At 39.5% G+C, this 24,861-nt stretch overlaps 2 protein-coding genes across 3 annotated transcripts; both read left to right on the top strand.

Moving 5' to 3' along the window:
• Nucleotides 1–2,788: 2,788 nt before the first annotated feature.
• On the top strand, nt 2,789–12,898 carry srgn (serglycin). 2 transcript variants are annotated; one of them, XM_050037698.1, is made up of 4 exons: nt 2,789–2,954; nt 5,325–5,466; nt 11,641–11,864; nt 12,013–12,898. In XM_050037698.1, exons 1-4 carry the CDS (start codon nt 2,900–2,902, stop codon nt 12,114–12,116), a joined length of 525 nt encoding a protein of 174 aa, XP_049893655.1. In that variant the 5' UTR covers nt 2,789–2,899; the 3' UTR covers nt 12,117–12,898. The 2 variants fall into 2 exon arrangements, with proteins under 2 accessions (XP_049893655.1, XP_049893564.1); XM_050037607.1 differs by having other exon boundaries at nt 2,794–2,954; nt 11,641–11,903.
• Nucleotides 12,899–14,936: 2,038 nt separating this feature from the next.
• vps26a (VPS26, retromer complex component A) lies at nt 14,937–23,877 on the top strand. The gene is made up of 9 exons (XM_050037129.1): nt 14,937–15,034; nt 16,475–16,624; nt 17,130–17,205; nt 17,698–17,854; nt 18,041–18,205; nt 18,845–18,951; nt 19,176–19,277; nt 19,435–19,544; nt 20,348–23,877. Exons 1-9 carry the CDS (start codon nt 15,032–15,034, stop codon nt 20,462–20,464), a joined length of 987 nt encoding a protein of 328 aa, XP_049893086.1. The 5' UTR covers nt 14,937–15,031; the 3' UTR covers nt 20,465–23,877.
• Nucleotides 23,878–24,861: the final 984 nt, after the last annotated feature.

The following is a 24,861-nucleotide window of genomic DNA, read 5'->3' as shown; positions in this document are numbered from 1 at the left end:
GAACTATCTTGGACAATGTCTCACACCCACTCCACCATGTGCTGGTCAGGCACAAGAGTACTTTCAGTGGGAGACTCATACCACCAAGATGTACCACTGAGCGCCACAGGAAATCATTCCTGCCTGTGGCCATCAAACTGTACAACTCCTCCCTCTGAGTGGCCCTGAGACTTTTTCACACACTGTCAGCATGTGCAATAATTTAATTTAACTTGTGCAATAACCCCATTCACCCTGCCTGTATATATTCTGTTTGTGTAAATAATCTTGTTTAGGTTACAATATATATATATATATATACTTTTTATTTGCAAGGAGCAAGGAGCACCTGTTACACAAATAATTTCCGCTCGGGGATCAATAAAGTATTTCTGATTCTGATTCTGATTCTGATAACTCATTCATTTAAATATTATTAAGGCTTAGTATATACTTGGAGAAGTTAAAAACATTGCTATTCATAGTAGACAAATAACTTTGTGCCAAAATTTGGGAGCTCTAACACAAAAAGTCAGCGAGTTATAGCCGTTTAGACAAAAAGTGTTACAACCATATCCGGTCTCCCCTACTGAGCATGCCCTATGGCCCTGTTCAGACTGTTACATTTATCATCTGCTCTGTGGAATAAATATCATTTAAATGTAGTATTTTATGTAGTTTAAGCTACAAATTCATCATATTTTATAAGCTGATCAAATTTGATCTTTTTTTTTTTGCAAAGTAACTAATAACTTAGCTGGTAAATAAATGCACAGTAGCAGAGTAAAAAATGCAATATAAGGTAGCAGAAATGCAAATAGTCAAGTAAAGTAGCAGTACATCAAAACTGTAATTAACTTGAGAATATGCGCTTGATTAAATTCAGCCCACAACAAACACAAGCATGCATACATAAATCTGCAGGGCATGTGAAGACACATAAAAAACACAAACACACATAATGAAAAAGACGTGCAGACACACAAAGCAGCCAAAGTTTTACACACACTATAAGGTGAGGACACTTCAGTAGTGATGTGCCGTGGGTATCTGAGGACATGAGGCTGCTGCTGTGGAGTTTGAGGCAAAAGTATTTTAACCGTAACAGAGGTTTGAGACCTGCAGTGACTCCCAGGCAGGCATTTGAGTGCCGTTTTGCAATATTTTTTTTCTATCTATTTATAAGTTGTATAGTTTGGTGTTTTTTTACAATTTTGCCTATGGCGTCAATTCTTTAAATGTGTGTTAAAAGTGTGCCGTAATGCCCGACTCCATTTGAGTTCTAATTCTGAGAGATCACTGGGGCCCCTGCCTCTCTGTCACTGACCTTCCTCATCATATCCACTAATAATAATAATAATAATAATAATAATAATAACAATAAACTTTATTCATATAGCACCTTTCAAACACAGTTACAAAGTGCTTTACAAAACCGGATAAAAGACAAAGCAAGTAAGACAAGATAAAAGCAAAAGTCAGAATACACACAACATCACGGAAAGGCAGTTTTAAACAAGTTTTTCAGAAGTGGTTTAAAAAATGAGACTGAGTTTGCAGCCTTGATCTCCCCAGGCACGTCATTCCAAAGTCATGGAGCTCTAATTGAAAAGGCTCTATCACCTTTGTAAATTAATCTACACCTCTAGAGTTAATGCAAGCAAATCGAGCGCCCTGCAGAGCAGCATCCACATCTCTCTGACCTGCCTATACCCTCACCTGATTGGTGACATCCAGCCATGTAACAATAGTGTTTGCCATAAGCCTCGCCATTGTTTGTTACTATTGTGAAATTAAACCAGTATGAGTGTATGGGTAATGAAACAAATAAATGTGGACAGCTCCACATATTTTATAGTATTGTCACATTAAAATACAGACTTGACGTTGAACAACGTACATATTGCCAATCATCACTGCAAATCTGTATATGACAAAAATACAAAATGGATTTTTAAGATACTTTAGTTATAGTTTATGTAAAGGGAACAGATAATTTTATTATAGATTTCTACTGACTATTTCACAAAAGAAAAAAAAAAGAAACAGAGGGAGATGGGTTTGCCCTTTCGAAGGCATAGCAGATAACATTTGTATTTTATCGTGTGTTCTTCTTTGAACACAGGTGAATTTCTGAGGTGGCAAGTTGAATCACTCCCAAGAAAGAGAGGGCCCTGCAAACACTCACTGTGGACCCCCCACCCCATGGGCCCCCGTGCATCTGCACTGCCTGCATTGTCTCTATTTACCCCCCTGCATGTAAGCTTTCCCTTGTGTTACTCAGACAAGTTGATGTTGATGTAATTCATTGCTTTTAAATAATTGTATTGCTCTCATGTTTCTGTTGTAGCCTTGTGAAACTAGAAGAAAGCAAAGTTAAGATGAGTGAAACCACAAGTAGAAAATCAAAGGGTGGCACACAACCTTCTCTTTCTCTCACACACACACGGAGAAAATTGCTTACTTTCACATACAGAGAGAGTTAAAAAGACCAAATTCAATTGAAGTGAAATAATTTCACGTAAAAGCAGAAGCTCTCAGAGATGCTATCGTTTCCTTATCTCACTACAAAACGAGCCCGCAGCCAATTAAGACAGATTGTTGCTTCCTCTCGGTCGTTATTATCAGAAACACAGATTGAATCTTCTGGTATTTCCTCAGTAGAAGTGTGTAGTTACGCAGACTCCGCACTGATATCTGATATTTGAGGCTGCTAATGCAAAAGTTTCCACTGAGGATGTTCATTTTGTGCACCAGAAGACTTCAGGAAACCATGACGCACTCAGAGGGCTGAGCTCCTTCAGGGGGAGTTTGCAGTTTACTCTTATTCTTCAACACCAGCGCAACAAGGTTCATTTTGGAGAAGGAGTGCCTTCACACATTTTCTTGGTGTTTGAGTCAAAGAGAGACAAAGCTGAGGATGAAGCTGATTCTGGCCCTCGTTATCTGCTGCCTCGCCCTGCATAACGGAAAGGGTAAGTCGAGTATTTTATCGCTAAATATTTGTGACTGTTGAGGCGGAGGTCGCTGCAGACTTCATGTGGACTGTATTTGGGCAGGTTGTAGTGGAAACATGTCATCACCCTGACAGCTTACACACACAGCCTCACAATAACAGCTCAGGGAGTGAGCCAAACTGGGGTCTGAGGGCCGTCAGGGGTCTTTGATTGACAGGCAGAATTAGGAACTGTGCCACTATTTGTCTCACTGTGTCAGCATAATGGGGTTACGGTAAGTGTGTGACTCATATGTCAAGACGTCACGTCAGGTTCGTCTGTAGGCTACTCACAGGCTGCGCAAATGGCATGAACAGAAACACAACTTTAAAGTGTGAATACATCATTACCATTATACTTTAAGATGAGAAACTGAGGTGAACACTTACAGGTACATGTGGGGAAAATATGTGGGAGCCCCTGTCTGGTGTAGTTCATATTAGATCGGAAAGCAAAGGCGTTTCAGTTTCCGAGTCAAGTTTCGTTGTGGCTTGTTGAACATTGTGTCTCCTACAGTACATATTAAGGGGCTTTTTGGACTCTCACCATGACACAAGGAAACTGCATGGGGAAACCCTAATAAGTAAATAAAAACAGCAATTATTTGATGTGTTTTCAGATGTTTCTAAACAAAATATTACAGGGAGATTTTATTTTAATTTTGATTTGCCTGAATTATATTGAACATTTAATAAAAATAATAAAATAACACAGGATATACCTATTGTAGAAAAAACCCTACAAACAGAAACAAACAATAAATCATGAAGAGATTTACAATGAGAAACATTAATTAACATTTCATGTCCGAAAAGGAGCAGGAAGAAGCAACATGTCTTCGCCTTACCCCCAATCCCAAACTATAGGCCTACTAATCCATCACTAAGCAAGTCTATGACATAAATACACTCTCTTCACCATCGATCAACTTATATCATTCTGATTTTTCCCTTTCTTTTCATGTAAACATCCACAAATACATTCTGTAAATGTTCATCCTTTCATAAAACAGACGAACAACCTGAGATGTCCTCAGAAAAATAGGTGCAGTTCCAATTATATTGTTTTAAAACAGGATTTTGATGCAGATTATTTTTGTGCTGAAGCTGCACATTGATAATATTTCACACAATTTTTAATATCTGTAAGTATTTGGGTGTTTTTTTTCCAGATAAGTATAGGCCTCTGAAGCAGCTAATCACTTTTTAACCTGGCCCTTAAAACTTTGTACTTGGCCTGGTCGTCCAGTAGGCCGGATTGAACCCTTTGGTGTGCTGGTTCTGGCCTCCGGGTCGTATGTTTGACACCCCAGATTTTTCGATTTTACCAATTACAAGTCTAAATAAAACAGCAGCTAAATCAAGATTTTATTCAGTAGAATTTGGATTAAACATTAAATTATAAAATGCCAAATGAATGTATTATAGGTGTCACAAGATGTACATTCGTGACACTAGCCTAAGCTCAATCAACAGATTGTCATCGGTTCCTATTAGGCCTGAAATTGCCTTTTTAGTGACTGTCCCTTGTGTTAACTCATAAGATCCAAACTACTTGTGACAGGAAGCCACCCATCTAAAAACACCCAATTAAATAACACTGATACAACTGTCAGATATCAGTGGCCTCCATGACAGATGGTGGTAGATTAGCTTTGGGTTGTAGTGGTGTGCTGCACAAATGTCACACAGACAACTAAGTGTTTTTTAAACACTTAATAGTTTGGAAGATTTTCCAAGAGCCAGGAGACTTTTTAAAAACGTTTTAAACAATGCCAAGAGCCCAACAGTGTGTGCAAAACAGGAAAAGGTGTTTTGACAGACAACTTGTGCAATTTTTTGATACAGCAATAATGAAACCATGAATGAACACCCAACACCAGTTGTCGAAATGTCGAGATCCCACCGTCTTATCTTGCTCGCTGTAGCAATAAAACAGGCAATAAGTGATCGGCTAACTTCTTTACACTGAATATTGGTGGGAAATAACTTTTAATACTTTCAGCATCAGATAAGCTCTATGATCAACTTGCTGCAATGTGTTGAGAAAAGGCTGTGGTATCGTTACTTCCTCTTCTTAAGCAGAATAATCTTTTATTCTGATGGACGTTAACACTGCAGAAGCCCATCAGGCCAACCGTCTATTTACCCTGTTTCAGAATAATGTTGTAATCTCTTGAAACACTGCAAATATGGAACTAGTGAACCCTAATTGTCACACTGAGCTGATCCAGATGAGCAACCAGATATTGCCCAAGAACTGTCTGACTGAAGTGAAATGTGACATGAAATATTGCATGAAAAAAACAGCACATAACTTGAACATTAACAACTCTCTGTCTCTCTGTAGGAGCGCCCACAACTGCTGTGTATAAGTTTGTGAGATGTAACCCCGAGGGTGACCAGGCCAACTGTGTCACTCAGAAAAGTACAGAAATGGCATGGAGTCCAGACCTACCAGCCAAACTGCCTGCTGCCACTGCACAGTATCTGTAAGTGTTTGTTTGTGTGTGTGTGTGTGTGTGTGTGTGTGGGATGGGATGAGAATGTCTTTGCAGCAGTGAGTTCACATCAATGTTAAATTAAGTCTGGAAAAACAAAATAAAGTATACTGTCTGGGGTGTAGCACCAAATTTTGGCCACTATGCACAGTCTCTGTTGGCCCCCCGCCCTTCATCTCTTGATCCATGTATCTCACCCACCCTGTGAATTTTTCTTTTACAAAGTCAGTTTGAGTTTTTCCTCAGCATTTATTTGTCTTTTTTTAAAACCCCAATTTCCCATTCTTGGGGAAAGACATGACAGTGTGTACATGCTCTAGCACATGGCTCTAGCTGTGTTTAGAGAAGTGCAGGCTTGAGAGGGGCCTCACAGAGCTTCCATTTTTTGCCAAGTGAAGTCTTTCAATTGACTTACTCAACCATTTTTAATGTAGTCATTGCACTTATTGCTTAGAAATGAAGAATTATAAACAAAACCAAAATGCACATTCCAGGCTTTTAGAGGGCCCTCCTCCAACTTGGGCCTTGGGTCATCAGTCCCACTTTTCCCTCCACTATGACACCCCTGTATGCTGTTGTCAGATGAATGCAGACTTTAAATATAGAAATGCTGATGCTGCATTGGATCTGTTATCTTGGTCAACACAACCCCAGCAACCAACCTCTGTGTGTTTGGTCAACACAACCCCAGCAACCAACCTCTGTGTGTGTGTGTGTGTGTGTGTGTGTGTGTGTGTGCGCACGCTTAAGTGTAAGGTAGGTGGCCAAGAAAAGCCAAAATATGAGACAACGTGGAGGGATAAGACAAAGGCTGACAGGGAGAAGCTGGGAGGTTCGGGCTGCAGTGAGAAAGACCTTAAGAGTTCATGGTCTTTTTCATATTGTCACAGAGTACAGAAGTAGGAGTGCACGTAATTTAAAGTGTAAGGTGTTGATCTATGGCTGGCTTTGTTTCACTTCCCAAACGTGTGGAATCACGAGGAGAAATGTAGGTACTTTCTCTGCACTTAAGATAATTCCTACAGATCGTCTATACACACCAAAGGATTATTTTAAGGAAGAATTTTGTATGGTATAAACACATGTCAGTAGAGGATATGGGGAAATTAGAGGTGGCATATACTAAAAGAAACATATTATATTCAGATTCAGATTCAGATTCAGAATACTTTATTAATCGCCGGGGGGAAATTGTTTTTGTTCCAATGCTCCGTGCAAAGTAGAAATAGAAATACAGCATGAATGGAAACAAGAGATAAAGATGAAGATATAAATAAGATACTAAAATAGACAATGAAATAAATAAAATAAAATATTAAAGTAGACATTAAAATAAAATAAAATAAAATGTTAAAGTAGACATTAAAATAAAATAAAATAAAATAAAATATTAAAGTAGACAATAAAATAAAATAAATAATAAAATAGTAAAGTAGACAATCTGAAATATATACAATATACAATGAACAATGAAATATCTAGTAATATCTAGTAAGCTGTAGAGATGCAGACTTACTTCTGGTATCAATATAATAACTCGTATACATTTCTTCTTCGTGCTGGTGTGTGTGTTTGAGGTGAAGGGACTGTCCATATGTGTCCCTTATGCTTGGATAGGCCAAAGTGAATTAATTAATTCATTATTATTAATTTCTATTTAATCTCTATTTAATAATTCCAGATTTTTCTTCCTAAGGAGAGCATTCTTTGAGCATCAAAGGACGTCACTGAACCACATTCATTTATTAGATATTAAATTTTAGGCTATTTGCCATGGCAAGTTTTTAAAAAAACAATAGATGGCAGAGAGTTCAAGAGATGAACACACCGCCATGTCTGTGCCTTAAAATAAATGGAAAGCAATCAACTTGTAGCTACTTCTAAGCCTTATATCTTTTGTCAGTTTCTGTAAAAATTGGGCAGTTATTTAAAATTGTGTTTCCATATCATTAAATCTGACCTTTTTTTTAAGTCCACCCAAAGGTTGTACGCACTGTGTGTTAGGCAGACATATATAGCACATCTACTCCCTCTGGCCACTGGTGTGAAAGGTTGATCTGTTTTCGCTTCCCCAGCCAACTTCTTCACAGTTAATTGCAAGAAAACCCCCAAACAATCCAATTCCTCTGAGAGCAGTACGAGTGGAGAATGACTCATATGTTAATAGTCTCTTAAAAGGAATTCAAACCATCCTTTTGTTAAGACTATCTCTGTCCAGATTGTTTCATTTAGTAGTTTACCTTGAACTTTAAAACTGTGACCCTCTGGAGTTAATGAGCCAGTAAAGAACTGCGTGTGTGTGTGTGTGTGTGTGTGTGTGTGTGTGTGTGTGTGTGTTTAACACATGGTGGTACATTTGAAAGAGTTTATATTGAATATGTGTGAATCCTGAGAAAGTCTGTGTCACAGTCTTGGTCTGAGCCTTCAGTTTCCTCTTTTAGGGTTCCTCTTAAACCAACAGCGATGCTATCAGTTAAGGAACTTATATTTTAAAAACAGGAAACTTGAAATGAACACCACAAATCATATCTTATCAAGCTGCAGTCCATCTGCAGTGTTGCTGAAATCACACAGTGTCTTGTATTGAATTAACCAGCTGTAGCATTATGTACTCTGCGCATAAATAACTGCAAACTCCAAATTTAATCTGTCGTAAAACACTGTTTCATATCACATTTTCTAAAGCATATGGTCTGTACAAAGAGGCATAGAAAAGGTGGATGACTGGTTGCTTTAGCATCAGTGTGCCAATGAACATGATAGACTGTATGAGCTACTACCATCACAGGTCTGGTCATTAAAATGATTAAACGTCCAACTGAGAATTAAATGATTTGGTTGCAAAGCAGCTATAAAAATGTATAAATGATACAGGATTTAGGTGAGACTTGAAGAAAAAGAGAGGAAAGGTTTGGATATGTCAGAAGGTAGCAGGTAGAAAGCATGGTTGGAGACAGAGTGAATGAGAGTGCTTTGAAATAGGGGTTCTTCTTATAGATTGTTTGTGTTATTAGTCAGAGTCTTATCAGGCCTCCTACATCATTTCAGCTTGCTTAAGGCAGCAATTGCTTAAGCAGCAGCCCTCCTTTTTGCTGCGCACCTCTAACAGGAAGTCAGAGGGAAGTGTTGAAAGGAAGTGGGCTGTGACGCCTGGTGGGCTGCTACTTCTGGTCCATTGTTTTGCGTCTGCGTATGTGCCACATTAGTCTGATACTGATGTGTGAGAAGTACCAGATTACATGTCAAAAGGATACTGTAATTCAACTTTTAACTTTTTTTTTTACTTTGACTGATGTATTTCAACAACTACTAAAGGGAGGTCTGTCTATAAAGCAGATATGATAAATGATTTAGTCAGATGAAGTCAGGTTCAGTTAATGCTGTTGTTGCATGTAGGTCTTGATTGCCCACTGGGGAGCTCCCTTGAGAACTATATACAGTCAAGGGTTTTTTTGCTTGTTGCATTTGCACTGCCAATAGGAGTGCTGATGTGATTACTGTAGCCAGCCAGTGGTTGGTATAGCACCATCACTTTCTCACTGACAAGCCAAAACTGGGCTGTAGTGCCACCGCCACATAAATGCTCAGTAAAGCCTAGACTTCACAGTCAGTCCATTTGTCTGTGTTTATTCATTATGATGTGTTGCATTGGGTGCATGCGATCAGTCCCCGTACACTTACATTAGTCCTGGTTCCTCTTTTGCTGGGCGAGTACCTACTCTACAGGAGCTAAAAAAGTCCCTCAAAACTGTTTTTTAAGAACCACAAACTTAGTTGTTGGGGTGTGGACACAACAAAATTGGGAGTTCTTCCAGTTGGAAAACACCTTAGGTCTCCACTTAAAGGTTCTATACATGCAGGTGTTTTCACTTATTCTGGCTACATAGAATTCTGTTTCTTGAAGCTAGATTGAGCTTTGTTGGAAGTGAGGTCACCAAATACCGTGAAACAATAATAATGATAAAGGTGCAATACAAAGCTAATAGAAGGGTCAGACAGATGTTAGTCTGACTCACAGGATGTACAGTAGACTGCGCCATTGGCCACCTATTTCAGATGTAATTCTCTTCCCCTTCTTCTGTCTGCTATCACTATTTTGCAAGGGCACTGTTTCTACATGCTGGACGTGGCGCCACCCAGGATGATTGTGATTGGTTTAAAGAAATACAAACAACCCAGAGTGCTTTTTTCCCTTAGTGCAAAGTTATGATGCATTCAGCCAGACTTTTGCCCCGCTCTGGCACAGTGTTAAAACAAAGTGCAGCGAGAAGTCTGGCTATGCAAGACAAGGCATATGTCACTCAAGCACAGTCTGTGCACACCCACACAGCCCTCAGACAAGGTCTCATCAGCAAAAACAAGTGAAACCTCCTGTGTAGGCCCTTTAAGATATGACATTATCTGCCTGATTGATGCACAGCTGCTGTGTATCACTTACAGCAGCTGGTATGTTTTCCGCTCAGCAAGAACGTTCCAATAACAGGGGTAGGGGTGGAGTCTCACGCAGAGTCGATGCAAGGAGATTCAAAGAGTGTAAAGGGCTAACAGACAGCTTCAGGATAAAGATGCTTGACAACAAAAAAGAAAAGAGAAGTTTAAGACTTCATGTCTTACTCTTCACTTTGAGTTGGAGTTCTTGCCGCCGGATAGGGTCTTCCTAGACCACGTGTCGTACCCAGTTAGGTGGTATGTTCCCAAACCACTACAGTGTAAGAACTGTTGCCATGTGGTAAATGTGAGGAGCATTAATGTGAAGGAGACTGTGGAGTGTCTTCTTTGTAAAGGGAATCATGCAGCATGGGAGGATAACTGCCCAAAGAGAGTAAGAGAGACAGAAATAATCAGGGTTAGATGTGTTAGGAAGTAGGTAAAACAAGGTATGGTGTGAGAAAAGAAGCTATGAAGGACACGTCAGTCATGAAGAATGCAGAGTTTTGCTTTTGTAAGGAATCAGGTGTTTTGGGGCTTGTGGCAATGGTAATTAACTGTACTGCTGGAGGAGAATTGAAATGTGAGAAAATGGACATAATTATAGATACAGGAGATTTCTGGGTGTTGTGGGAGTTTTGGGAGAAAGTGTGCAGCAGCAGCTGAGAGAAACTTGAGGCTCTCTTAAACACCTAGAAAACAGAATTCATAGCAGAGTGGGAAATCGATGGGAAGAGGTTATTATTGTTTTATTTATGAAGTAGAGATTTTAGTTTAAATCCAGTAGTTGGTAGTAGTGCAACATATTAGATGCAAGGAGAGCACATCTACCTGCTCCTGATAATTGCACCAAAGTAAAACCAAAAGCTTATTACACTGACTATTCCTCTGGCATTTTTTTTGAGCAACAGTACAATCAGTATGAATAGACATAAACATAGCAATACCCAAGTCTGGACCTTTAAAGCCCCCATCAACCTAAGTGTGTTTTGGTTGTCACAGTCACTTTGCAGAATGAGATATGTGCAGTAGGACTGCAACTAATATTTATTTTTTTCGTTTAATCCTTTGGTTTGTAGAATGTCAGTGGTATGTCATGGAAGTCACCCCTTTGAAATGAAGAATATTTGCATAGATGGGTGTTCAAGGTCCAGTGTGTTGGATTTAGGGGCATCTATTATACCTTCATACGTCCACTATGTTGTTCTACAGTATCCCAGAATTTAAAAAAATTAAACACTGGCTCTAGATTGGGCCATTTGTATTTTTGCATTGGCAAACATAGTTCTCCTACACACTTGGTACACAGGAGAAGTTTCAGTTCTGCAACCTCACCACTAGATGTCACTAAATCTTACACACTGAACCTTTAAATGAGGGAGGAAGAGTAAATGTGCTTTAAAGCGTTTGTAGGGAGTGTGCTGAACTATTTGTGGGGGAAAAAGATCACAGACGAATATTATTTCAAGTATTTTTATGTGTCTGCTCAGGATCTTTAAAGCTGAAATCCAAAACGCTCCACAAGCTCAGCTGCAGCAAAGTTTAGGAAGAGTGTCTAATGTTTATTGGTGAAGTTGTGTCACTTTATTGTTTGCGATGCAGTGAAAATGTCAATTACGATGAAGTAATATGATTATAAGTATGATTTACTGAAAAGATGAAGTAGGACAGCCTTCTCAAACAGACAGCTACAACCTGCTAAACCCCATATATAACTGACTCTCGTTGTGTTTCCAGAGAGGCTGAGCCTGAGGAGGATGGAGGTGAGAGTCCAACATGGGAGGAGGAGGGAGTGGATGAGATGGAAGAGGAGTACGATGAGGGAGTAGAGGAGGGTGAATCGCCAATCACAGGTGAAGAGGGAGAGTCACCTGTGGAGACTGAGGAAGGCTCTGGAGGTTATGAAGGCTCTGGAGCTGAAGGTAGCTTCCTCGCAGACTGGGCCTTTGCACCTGGCTCCGGTGAGTCTGGGATCGAGAAAGACGCGAAGCTATACAAAGGTATTTTTGAGGGGGACATGTCCTGAGTTTCATGGATTCAGTATTTGTCAATGTCATCCTTTTTTTCTGCTTCATGTAGTTTGATCTTTCCTTGTTTTTCTGCTTCTAGATGAGAAACCCAGCGGCATGAGGAGATTGTTTCCCAGCAGGCCTGTGTTTGGTGAGGCAAAACCAGCAGAGCAGGAGCTGAGAGAAGACCACCTTCTGCTGTAGAATACACACCCACCCAGTCAGAGACACATAAACAAGGCTAGCATCTGTTTCATCTCTACCTTGTGTGTTCAAATAGTAAAACAAATATTGCATCACTACCTGGTGGTGTAAAACATGGTTGCTCAGAGTTTGACAAAGGCCAAATATATATATTTTATATTCTCAATGTTATTGGTGGGAATTACTCTTTTCAGGGGCAAAAGACTGTAAACATTGAAAAAGTAGCTGCCAAAGTAAAAGAATGGTCTGCATAAATGAGACGTATACACACTTTAATTTAGTTTAAGTTGGCAGGGACCTGTATTTTTGCTTTCTTGTGGAAAAAAATATGTAAGTTTTACTGTGCTTTTTACTATAAAATTTGAAATATGCTTTCGAATAGTTGTAATACCTGTGCAATAAGATGACACCTTCGTCCACGTGTTGCTCATTCTGTATAGCCGTGGTCCTAACCTTTTTTTTTTTTTTTTTTTAAGCTATGAGTCATGTGTTCCACAAAAACAAAGACTTATTTATATTATTTGATCCCTTTGTCTCAAATGTTTTGACACTTTACACTTACCCAGGAGAGTTATATAACATTGTTTGGGAACTTCTGGTCTGCAAAGTTGCAAAGAGATCCTCGCAAACCCAAACCCCTCAGGAACGGATTCACGCAATCTTAACCACTGTGAGCTGAAACATAGTATCAGAATATGTACTGTGCACATGCATGCATTTTAACATGCTCTGCGTTGTCTAATTTGCATTTGAAATACAATAAAGGATTTATAACAATAGTATTCAGTTGTGTTTTCAGCAGATTTGATCAAAACTGTCTGTCTGTCTGTTCTGTTAACTGTACATTTCTGCAGTCAGTTGGGTATTTGGGAATGTCATGTTTGGGTAAACAGGTTTTAATGACTTTGTCCTCTCCTGCTCCGGCCCTTATGTTTACACTCATGAACATGAGAGATTATCTTTGGATGATTTATAGCTGCGCCCTTTCCTAGGAAAAAAACGTTGATTTTTGCATGGAAAATTAAGCTAAATTGACTTTAGAAATCTGTTTTTTAACATAGGAGAATATGAATGTGATGCATTACCGAATTTAACAAGGGAACAACAAGACTGAGGGTAATGAATCAATCAAATTGAACTGCAATAGGTATAATCTAGATTCATAATTCAAAACTATTTTACACAACAAACAATACAATTAAAGCACCAAACAGATTTGTTAGTGGAAAGCTATTTTAAACAGCGATGGAAGAAGTACTCGGATCTTTAACTTGAGTCAAAGTACCAATAATACAGTGTAAAATACTCTACTTTCCTTGCTCATATTCAAGTTTAAGTACAAAAGCATTTGCATCAAGATATACTTAAAGTAGGCCTACCAATCGTTAAAGTAAGCATGATGCAGAACGGCCGGTTGTAGAGTCATATATAATATATCGTTGGATTATAATTATTATTTAAAGATTTTTTTGGGGCTTTTGAGCCTTTAATGTATAGGACAGGCAAGTGTGGAGGGGGGAGAGAGAGAGAGAGAGAGAGAGAGGGAGTGACATGCAGCAAAGGGCCACAGGCTGGAGTCGAACCCGGGCTGCTGCTGCTGCAGCAGCAGCCTTGTACATGGGGCGCCTGCTCTACCACTAAGCCACCAGCGCCCCTTGGATTATAATTATTGATGCATCAATGTGTTGACCTCTTTGATGCTGCAGCTGGTAAATGTTGAGCCAATTTTATTACTTTATATACTGCGGGTTAGTTTCATCTATAACAATGCATCACAATCTATTGATTTATATTTTGTATTAATAATATGAATATGCAAAGAAACAAGTCACTAAAGTTGTCAAATAAATGTAGTGAAGGAAGTAAAGTATAAAGTAGCATGGCATGGAAATACTCAAGTAAAGTGCAAGTACTGCAAAATTGTATTTAAGTCCAGTACTTAAGTAAATGTACTTAATTACCTTCCACCACTTATTTTAAAAGATAAGTGGTATTTTGAACAGCATGACGAAATGATGTGGGTCCTGCTTAGTCAGATAAAGACCTGTCAGGCTGGTGTTACTCCAATATTAGTTTGTCGCACATAGGCTTATATTATATCAGCATAATGCATAGGCAGACATGTAACAACAAAGAGCAGTAGAGAAATGCACAAGATATGTCTGGAGAAATTTAGAGGCACTGTCGACATTAGTTTGTCCACCAGAGAGCACTGATAAGCTTTATTTTCAACTGTAAAATAAACACACATATTAGTCTGGATATTTTAATTACCAAATTGAAGGGATTCCTATCAAAAATGTTTGTTATATGTTTATTATTTAAAAAAAAGAAAGAAAAGAATATCACCTAATATTTTTTTCTTAAATATTGATATAAACATTAGCCCAAAAGAGTCCGGACACACTAAAAAAGCACCTATTTGTTTTAACTTAAAGTTAAGTTAGTGTCTGGGCTGCCGTAAAATTTTATGTTGGCTGAATTTAAGAAGACAAGTTGAGGCAATTTTGTAATTATCCAACATGTCTTCTCTAATTCAATCAACTTAAAAAAATTAAGGCAGCCTGGACACTAACTTTTTTTCAGTTGAAACAAATACTTTAATTTTAATTTTATAATGACAGAGTAGAGAAATAGATGTCTGCTCTCAAAATGAATTCTGGGATTACCTGCTATTCTTATCACAACCCTATTTAATATTTTTGTAGTAATACAATGTGAGTAGTGTAGGTGGTGTCTATAACCTGTGACTGTATCCCTGACTGTATCCCATGGGAGCTGAGCCCCCTCCCCCTCGACAACACACACATGACCCGGGTCACATGACGGTAAGTCCTGATACTACCTCCTGGTTCAGACAGACAGGCTGCACGGAGCGAGGCTAGCTGTTAGCTTCAACTGTCTAGACGGCCGAGATGGTGAGTGTAAAAACAAGCGTCAGTTGTCCGGACTGCACCGAGACGAACGGGGGGATTAACTGACAAAAAACCAGCGTTTAGACGGACCCGCGGTTTCCCTTGACAACAGCTATTTAATGTTTAAACCTGACAGGAAAGCTAGCTAGGCTGGTCGAGTTAGCATTAGTCCGAGGCCGTCTCTGCCTTTTAAATTATGTTTTAAGCTAGCTAACGGCCCAGCAGCTGTGGAGAGTATTGGCAGCAACTAAAAGTGTTGGTTAATAATTGAATTAACTTAAGCTTGTTTATGTTTGGTGACTACAGCTGGCATAGGGCTGAGAGAAATGTCAGTGCTAGCTAGCGTTGGTGGTTGGTTAGCGGGGTGTAATGTGAAGTTGTGCCGTAGGACACATGCATGTTGAATTACAGTAACGACTCCTGAAATTATCTTAATATCTTGATGTTTAAAGGATATGCTAACTGGAAAAGCTTTGATAGCCTATAGGTTTAGTTGAGGACAGATGCAAGTTGACACCCTCTGACTCTGATGTACTGTTGCTGTGCTTTATATTAAGTTGAGTTTGGACTTAAAACTGGGATACTCTTATTTTCTCTCCTATATTCCTCCTATAAATCATTTTACGGGTTAAAATCAATCACAAGCCTCTCACTCGTGTCCAGAGGTCTCTCCTGGCATCTTGATGATTGTGCTTATCCCTCCAGATCTGCTGCATGCTGAAGCATGTGCTTGTGACTTTGTGCCAGCTCAGAGGAAAATAATGTGGCTGTGCAGCCAGTGATAAGTGGCTGAGTTAGTGTGGAAATAACAGATAGGGAGTAGCTGTGGAGGAGTTACATGGTTACCGCTTCAAAATGTGATTATCTCCAGAGCACACCCATCAGTCCCATACATGTGCACACAGGTATACATGTTAATTTAGCAGCTGTGGTGGCGTTTGTGATTACTGCAGATAGCTGCATGCCATTGTCTGTAATCAGAGTCCATAGAGAATATGTGTCAACAAACTGTAATATACTTGGTGCCTCTAAACTGGAATGCTGCTCCAGTCCTGTTATCCAGTCCAATTATTTATAATGTCGGGCTTAAAATGTGACTGACGTTGTGTTTCAGTCTTTTAAATCAAGATAGGCAAATGTCATGGTGATCATAGATTTGCCTATCTTTGTTTTGAATCATTTCCGGAAAGATGAACCTTGAACATAAAAAAATACAGATGTCAGCTGTCATTCTGCTTAACAATGTGCAGTTCTTGCCCTTCAGTATTAAAAAAGACCATCTTCTCTGTTCACATTAACTTCTAATTTACTCCAAATACAGGCTTAGTCAATGTATAATTCTTACAAGCCACCAATGAGTCAGCTTTGAACAGGTTGCATTTCTTATATAGTCTGTTTACATGTGTAATATGCTGTTTTCTACACTGTGCTTCATATTTTCAGAGTTTCCTAGGAGGTCTGTTTGGGCCGGTGTGTGAGATAGACGTACTGCTGAACGATGCAGAGAACAGAAAGACAGCCGAGTTAAAGACAGAAGATGGGAAGGTGGAGAAACATTACCTGTTCTATGACGGAGAGTCTGTGTCTGGCAAGGTAAACTGAGTTTATATTATTTATAGGTTAGGATGCAGAGCTCCACAAGGTTCAATAAGGCCGTCTTACACACATGAAGCCTAATTTAAATTAGCTATAATTGTATTTTAGTAGTTAACCATGCTCAGTCAGTAGATAATAGACTTCACTGCCATGCCACAGTATATTCTGGGATCCTCTCTTTAATGGAGCCTACTGGGAAATAATGTTCTTTTGATGTGTGTGCAAGATTTGCTCTGACTTCAAGAGGAACTGTAGCATCTATGTTTAGGATCCGTGAATGTATCAGCTGTAATATCAGCTTTATGAAGTCATATTGGAGGATCCAATATATATGTAGTAATAATGGATAGCTCTTGTCTTGTTTTTATTCTCTATAAAGAGAGGATATTTTAGATTTTCCCTGGCAAAGTCAAATCTATATATGAATTGGAAATATTATAATTGTGACAATATGCTTTTTGGCTCATGTGATAGTTGATCTAATGAAATATTTCCTCTCCAGGTGAATCTAAATGTGAAGCAGGGAGGAAAGCGGCTGGAGCATCAGGGCATCCGCATTGAGTTTGTTGGACAGATAGGTGAGCATGATTGAAGCTATTTTATCTCTGTGTGTTTTGCAAGAGGTGTACAGTGTCTAGAGTGTTAATTGTTATTTATGGTTACGATGAGCCTACCCAACTCTTTTGTTTCTCTGATGTTAGCAGCATGGTGCTGATGGATATATTCTGTTTATACTTATAACCTCCAAATTGCCATATGCAGCTAGATAGAAATATTTGAAATGCTAATTAAGTGCATCACCTTATAGCTGGAAAACTGCTTGCCAACAGTCGGCTGCTGGCTTTCTCATGTGGCTAAAAGGTTTAACGGAGCATGTGGTTGTCATGTGCAGGCTGCCATAGTGCAGCTAAACCCTCCTCTGACTGTATACGCATGAGGAGGAGGAGGGTGACAAAAGTGATGTGTTGAAAGAGCGTAGAATCTGAACTGAACTGAAACTGAGTTTTTGTAGTGTGTTTAAACTGTCCAACTATACACCAACACTCTATGTTCACTCTGCTGTATTTCAGAGCTGTTCTCCGACAAGAGCAACACCCATGAGTTTGTGGATTTGGTGAAGGAGTTGGCTCTACCTGGGGAACTCACCCAGAACAGGAGCTACGACTTTGAGTTCATGCAGGTGGAGAAGCCCTATGAGTCCTACACGGGAGCGAATGTCAGGCTAAGGTATATTTATTACACAGTTTGACACAAGGCAAACTGCAGGGGGGTTGTTTGGGTTAGATATGTCTACATGCGACTCTTCTCTTTTTTATGATTGACACAGTGGGGAATTATCTTTGGACGGCAGCATGCTCAGTATTGTTGTGAGTCTGACTCCTAAAGCTCGTGTTGTCTGTGTGTTTCTCACAGGTACTTCCTCAGGGTGACAATAGTCCGTCGTCTGTCTGACCTGGTGAAGGAGTACGAGTTGATCGTCCACCAGTTAGCCACCTACCCAGATGTCAACAACTCGATCAAGATGGAGGTCGGCATAGAGGACTGTCTGCACATTGAGTTCGAATACAATAAATCCAAGTAAGATTAATATCATTTTAACTTTTCTGTTAACGTCTTTATTGCTTACTCAGTAAACCTTTAATCCAAATAAGACTAGAGGGGTGTACTACAGAGCAAACTGGACAGAGCCAGGCTTTTTTTGCCTTAGCAACAACATTCAGGGAGTCTGTTGAGCCAAAGGAACAGCTTGCTGTTGCTCTGAAAATAAGGTGGAGGTGCATGAAGCATCGAAAAAATGTAGCCAGGGTGAGCAATTTTTTTAAGCAAGCCGCACAGCGCTTACCCTGTTTGCTGATACAAAGGGCAAGTCAGGACATCTTCTCTGGGAAAATCTGAAATAATTTGTTTGCTTGTTCCCATCACATCCATTTAGGAAGAGGTGTTATATATCAGCAGTGTACAAACAGGCTTCAGCAAATCAGAACGGAGCATAAAAACATAGTCCAAAGTGGTAACGTTATGAACATAAACTGGTCTCGACCAGGTTAGCCGCGCAGCGCAAGTTATCATAGCGACTCAGCCAGGTTAAAAGTGAGCTATCTTTGTAACAAACTCTGACTTTAGACTCATCGTACCTCACTAACCCTCTTATCTCCCCTCATAACCTCTGACCTCATCTCAGTTTGTTCAGCTTCTCTTGATGTGTCTCTTTGTCAGATACCACCTGAAGGATGTGATTGTCGGGAAGATCTACTTCCTGCTGGTCAGGATCAAGATCCAACACATGGAGCTACAGCTCATCAAGAAGGAGATAACAGGCATCGGTGAGAATCTAGGATAGCCATGTGTGAAACACATGGATTAAACATAAGACAGGAGCATGTGCTAACTTTAGGTCGTCACATTTGAGGTTTCTTTAGCTGTAAAATGCTGTAACTGGTTTACTCCTGTAAACTGATTAAGTCGCAGTAAGAGCAGAAACTTCTGTCAGCTCTGCTCCACTTTACCGTATTCTATCGCTTAATGTCATTTTTGTCCTCCTTTTCAGGTCCCAGTACGACCACAGAGACAGAGACGGTTGCAAAGTATGAAATCATGGATGGTGCTCCAGTTAAAGGAGAATCAATCCCCATCAGACTGTTCCTCGCAGGTAAGTCTTCTCCTGTGCTCCCCTCCCTTTTTCTCTTCTCTGTTATAAAAAAGATATGGTAGACGATGGTCAGTTTCCCTCTTATTAAAACATTTAAATAAGCATATTTGTACACAAGGACTGAATGTAGCACATGACATACTGTGTCTCTGTACAGGATATGACCTGACACCCACCATGAGGGATGTCAACAAGAAGTTCTCTGTACGCTACTTCCTAAATCTGGTGCTGGTGGATGAGGAGGACAGAAGATACTTTAAACAACAGGTAACACACTTGCACACACAGCACCTCTACATTTTTCCGGCTGATATGCAAGTTCAGGTATCAGAATCAGGAAGGGAAAAAATGGTGTCAGAATATCTCTAAATAGTATCTCTATGGAGTAAAGTTTATACAAGTGGGTCCCCTTTTTTAGTATTTTGGAAGCGCATGTAGACTTACATTTTCTTGTATGAGAATGGCACAATTGACACCCTGTTGTTTATTTCGCATTGACCAACAGTAAGTGGCGGCAATGCCCCAGGAAAAGTAGCAATGGCGAGGAAAGGCAGTGAAGAAGACCACTGCTATCAAGCAAACCTGCATGTAATCAATGCAGGATTATTTAAAATATGGTCCCTGCAGATTTTTATTGGTTTTATTGGTGTGTTCCATCTGAACTGGAGTCAAAATTGAACTTGAGGTCAAAATTAAAAAGTGGTCCTGAAAAGTCCTGAGCAGGAACGCCCGCTGACGTCAGATTTTCGACTTTGAAGGTTGGAGGGATCTTACCAACCACTCCAATCCAATATGGCTGCCCTGTACATGAACAGGAGGGAAAGCTTTAGTAATATATAGGTTATCAGCACTTCTGTCCTATTTGTGTCGTACACACAACACTGTCCAACTTCTATCAACAACATCTCGGTTTTCTCATTGGTGCTACTGGAACTCAACAGCTCGGGTGTGACACATTTGTTAGATACAAAGAGTTTTGGAAAGAGACACTGAATGTAAACACTGCCACTGTATTTTTAATTGGGATTACTCTGAGTTTTCATTCATGTATTCTCTGCTTCTGTGTTTAGGAGATTGTTTTGTGGAGAAAAGCTCCAGAGAAGATGAGGAAAAGAAACTTCCATCAGCGCTACGAGTCTCCCGAGGCCCGAACCCCACCAGTCAATGCAGAGCAGCCAGAGATGTGAGGACGACACTATGAACTGAAAATACACACAGAAAATACACCAACTCTTCACTGCTGAACAGCCAGAGGTGTGCGGGCTGCCCCACTATCCCCCTGGACTGAGAAATGTATACATGAATACACATGACATAACTTCAGACATCCCCATCACCACTCCACAGCTTCAGACGAGAGCTGTCCAACCACCTTCACTCTCTCCCCGCCAGGACTGAAACACACTCTCATACAGACGCACAAGCATACGATCCAAGATGGCTGAAAGCTAAACGTCAAGGCAAGAGTGCAAATCAAACCGGCCCAAGCAAGGAACAGTGAGGCAGCCTATGTCATCTTGGCGTCTCAGACTGGAAACACACACACAAGCACACACAAATGAAGCCATACAGTCTCAGATATCTGAATGCATAATAAAACAGGAGCAAAGACGGAAAAGAGGAGGCGGCCACAGACAACCGCCACACGGTTATCCCTTTCTTCTGCAACAGGAGCTTCTGTTGTTTGCAAATTTTGGCAGCACTTACCCTGGAATTTCTCCGGCATCTTCCCTCTGACATCCCCTGCAAAATTTCTGGATGAGCTAGTCAATGACTTAAGGTATTCAAGACATGTGGGGATCAGCCTGAACAAAGGACATGAGAGGCTAAGCTATGAGTCAACACACGCGCTCTGTGTTCATTCACAATACCTGAGTTTAAGCTATGCTAATACCACTGTGCTCTCGACCATCCATCTACCTGGGAGATCAAGTGTTTCCCAGTTGTTGTTAAGTATGTTCCAACAGTCCACAGGCTGCTTCTTCCATGCAAGTGTCTTGTTTAGTGCAACAAATGTTCATCTTAACTTAACATCTTAATTTAATTTTATATATCATTTTCAAATATAGCGTTTTCATGAACATTTTTTGCTCTCAGGGTGTGTTAGCACCAAACAGGAAGCGGATTTTTGCCTCGTGTTACTTGTAAGAATATGGCCGCTGGGTTGTCTTTGATATTTACTGTGCTAACAGTTGTGCTAACTAACTGAGGAAAGCAGCTAATGCTAACGTCAGTGTTAAGTCACTCAAAGCATGTTGCTAAAATGCAACTCAACAATATGGTTTACAAAAGTAACACGTACATATTTTCAGAACTTATCATGTAGTCCCATGTCTTCGCTCACTTTTCTCCGAGCCCTCTCCTTTTTAGTTTAATCTCCATACAGTTTAAGTTTATCCTCCATCTCTCCTTCTCAGTGACGTCAGGAGAATTTCAACTAGATCTCAATGGTAAAAGGCTTTTGCGACACACTTGCATGAATGTTTTGCACAACCTGAAGAATTTCGTCTTGGGTGGATACATATATTTCCCATATTCCTGTCATTCTCGTCATCTGCCGTGAATTCACGTCCATTCGGTTGTAATTGTGCCCTGTGGAAAAATTTGCCTCGTGCTGGGTTTAAATGCACCTTTATGTTTCCAGTTCCAGTCCACATTTCGTTCCATACAAGAAATGTGTTGGATCCAAGGTGAACATTATCATTTCACTGTATTTTATTTCCTAAAATAATTTAAATAGATAACAATCATGTAGTGTTGCTATTGATGCTTAATTTCATTATCGAGTAACCTGCACATTCTCGATTAATTGATGAATTTAGTCTATAGAATGTCCGAAGAAAGTGAACTGGGTCCATCACAATTTCATAGAGCTGTGGTGACATCTATGAGTATCTTTTTTTGTTTAAAAATACTCAATTTACAGTTACATTATAGAGAGAAATGCAGCAAATGCTTGTAAATTGTTCTCATGTAGTGGTTCCTTAAAAACTGACTGAAACGCTTTATCAGCCATCAAAATAGTTGCCAATTAGTTTTCAGTCATTTTCCAAATCAGTAAGTCGACTAATTGCTGCAGCTCTAAAAGCATTATACTTTGATACAGGTTCTTTAGCTCAATACAACATTTCAACATCTCTTGTTAAGATGAATATTTGATGCAGTGATGTCTGTCTGGTTACCACAGAACTGCCTCCAAACGTATTTGGAGATTCACTCTGAGTTTGAAGAAGTTTCTCTGGCACGAGGCCTTTTGTTTGATCTTAAAAGTGCCGCTTATTTATGACTAATCTTGAAGAATATAGAAACCATTTCCTCCCTTAAGTTATTTTAAGGGTCAGCTCACCCAAATTACAATTTTGATTCCATTGACCTCCATTTTATTAAGGTGGAAGAGGAGATTATAGAAAGAGATATCAAAACTTAATAGAAAATATGTTTATATGTAATTTGGGTGAACTGAACCTTTAAGTTCATGTGTCAGGGCTGGTGTCGGCTGACTCACATCAGCTGACTTAAGAAATATCTCCAGTATCTTAAATTCAAAGGTTAAAAAAAGGTTGAAAGTTGAGGTTGTCCAGCCTCTTATACCTGAAAATGAACACCTGTCATCACAACATGAATAGCGGTTTTTATTTATATCAGTGATGCATTAGACAAATTAAATGACGCTAGCCATGATCAGGAGATTCGCTGTCAGTTTCACTTTCTCTTCGCAGGTTGCATCTTTGAGCGTGTTGGTTTGGTATAAGTAGAATACTAATGTTAAAAAAAAAAAGTCTCATGTCTGTTATTGTAAGCGCTGGGAGGGATCTCATATCAACATACTGTAAACAATATTCCACTGTGACGCTCAGACCGGCTGTTTAGGTCCTGCTTTAAAGACACACGCTCAGAAACACACAGTTTGGTGATGTTACCGGTCTTGTGTGTAGGTTGAATTTGCCCTTAAGCTCTGATCTGTGGCCAATTTTGCACTTTCCCCCTCCGATGCTTAACTTTGTTTAAAAGGGGCATGGAAGCTGAAACTAAACATGACTCAAGGACAACTTCACCTCAGAGATCTCCTGTGTCTATCATGGAAATGATACTGTCATTTATATATCACTACTTGTTTTAATTGGACGTTATTAAGTCATTTTTTTGTTTGTTTTTTTTGTCTCTTTCGTGTGCAAGTCATACTGTCATGTTACATGTTTCATTTCATAAACCTCTGAACACCCATCCACAGTTGAGATTTTATTTGTTTCTTTGCAATCTGGTTTTCTTTTGTTTGGGAACAGCGTAATTTATTTTCAGGTGATGCTTTCTTTCTGCCTGTCAGACATTTTCTGTCTTTCTGAACACTGTACAGGTGGGGGGTTTTTTGGTGTGCTTTAAATACCTGCAGAGGTAATGAAGAAACACTTAAATGCCAAAACTCTCTGCCCCTGTCTTATCTACTGCATGTTAATCTTTATACAATGTCTAATCATGCCATCGACATGTGCGTGTGTGTGAGTGTGTGTGTGCGTGTGTGTGTATATGATAATATGTGTATATACACCAAACCCAAATATATAGCCAAAATGAATCGTGAATAAAGCAAATTTATACAGAATATCTTTTGAACAACACTTTGTCTTTAACATACCAGTCATATGAGCTCAGTTCTCAGTTGTAAACAGGTACATCTCATGTTTAGTACAAAGAATTAATTTATCCAACTTGACATTCATGTAGAAAATACAGCCTTTAAGTTTTTAGTGACTTAAAATCCAACCTGTAAGTCACTCAAAAAAATGTATAAGATAATTTACATTTGTCTGAATCTGGCTTTATCAGCATTTATTGGATGACCACCAAGGAAAAATTGTGTGAGAGGTTTCAGAGAGACTTAAATAGCTTGATTCCCTTGGGGAAAAAAAGGCATTTCTCTAAATACAGCTGAGGAAACATTGCATACTGTAACATCTCAAACTCTGAAAAGCGATGTTCTGTGAGGGTGTTGATGTGGTGAATTTGGGGGTTTTGACACCAGTTTTTCTCTAAAATTCTGGCTACATGCCTGCTAAGAGAGAAATGAAAAGCTAAGTAAAAAAAACAAAACAACTTAAACATTTGTCTTGAATTACACACTGAACAAAAATATAAGCTCAGCACTTACGTGTTTGCTCCCATTTTTCACAAGTTGAAATAAAAGTCCTAACACTTTTTATGAACACAACACTTCTCTCAAAGTTTTGTCACAAATTTGTTAGAATCTGTTTTTGTGAGCACTTTGCCAACATAATCCACAATCTTTATTGTTCATTCCAATACTGTGAGCCGTTTCCAGTGTCATTTCCATGAATTTGGCAGGACATCCAACCATCCTCACAACAGCAAACAACATGTAACCACTGCAGCTCAGGACCCCCACATCCTGCATTTTTACCTGTAAGATTGTGTGAGGCCAGACACTTGCACCGCTGAAGAATCTCCTCACAAACTGTCAGAAACTGTCTCAGAGAAACTCATTCCAGTGGTTGGTTGCTATCTGGTTACATGTGGTCTGGTTGGATGTACTGCCAAATTCACAAAAATGACACCAGAGACATCTCAT

This window comes from Epinephelus moara, chromosome 1 (genome assembly GCF_006386435.1).
Source record: "Epinephelus moara isolate mb chromosome 1, YSFRI_EMoa_1.0, whole genome shotgun sequence".
NCBI classification, from domain to species: domain Eukaryota; kingdom Metazoa; phylum Chordata; class Actinopteri; order Perciformes; family Serranidae; genus Epinephelus; species Epinephelus moara.
Note: the sequence above shows the minus strand (reverse complement) of the source record. Positions and strands in the feature narration are given on the sequence as shown.

Bases quoted from the DNA above. Each gene is read 5' to 3' on its own strand.
- srgn (XM_050037607.1), top strand. From the start codon at position 2,900: ATGAAGCTGATTCTGGCCCTCGTTATCTGCTGCCTCGCCCTGCATAAC. The intron at 2,955-5,324 runs GTAAGTCGAGTA...GTCTCTCTGTAG, and splicing joins CGCCCTGCATAACGGAAAGG to GAGCGCCCACAACTGCTGTG. The intron at 11,904-12,012 runs GTATTTTTGAGG...TTCTGCTTCTAG, and splicing joins AGACGCGAAGCTATACAAAG to ATGAGAAACCCAGCGGCATG.
- vps26a (XM_050037129.1), top strand. The intron at 17,206-17,697 runs GTGAGCATGATT...GCTGTATTTCAG, and splicing joins TGAGTTTGTTGGACAGATAG to AGCTGTTCTCCGACAAGAGC. The intron at 18,952-19,175 runs GTGAGAATCTAG...CCTCCTTTTCAG, and splicing joins GAAGGAGATAACAGGCATCG to GTCCCAGTACGACCACAGAG.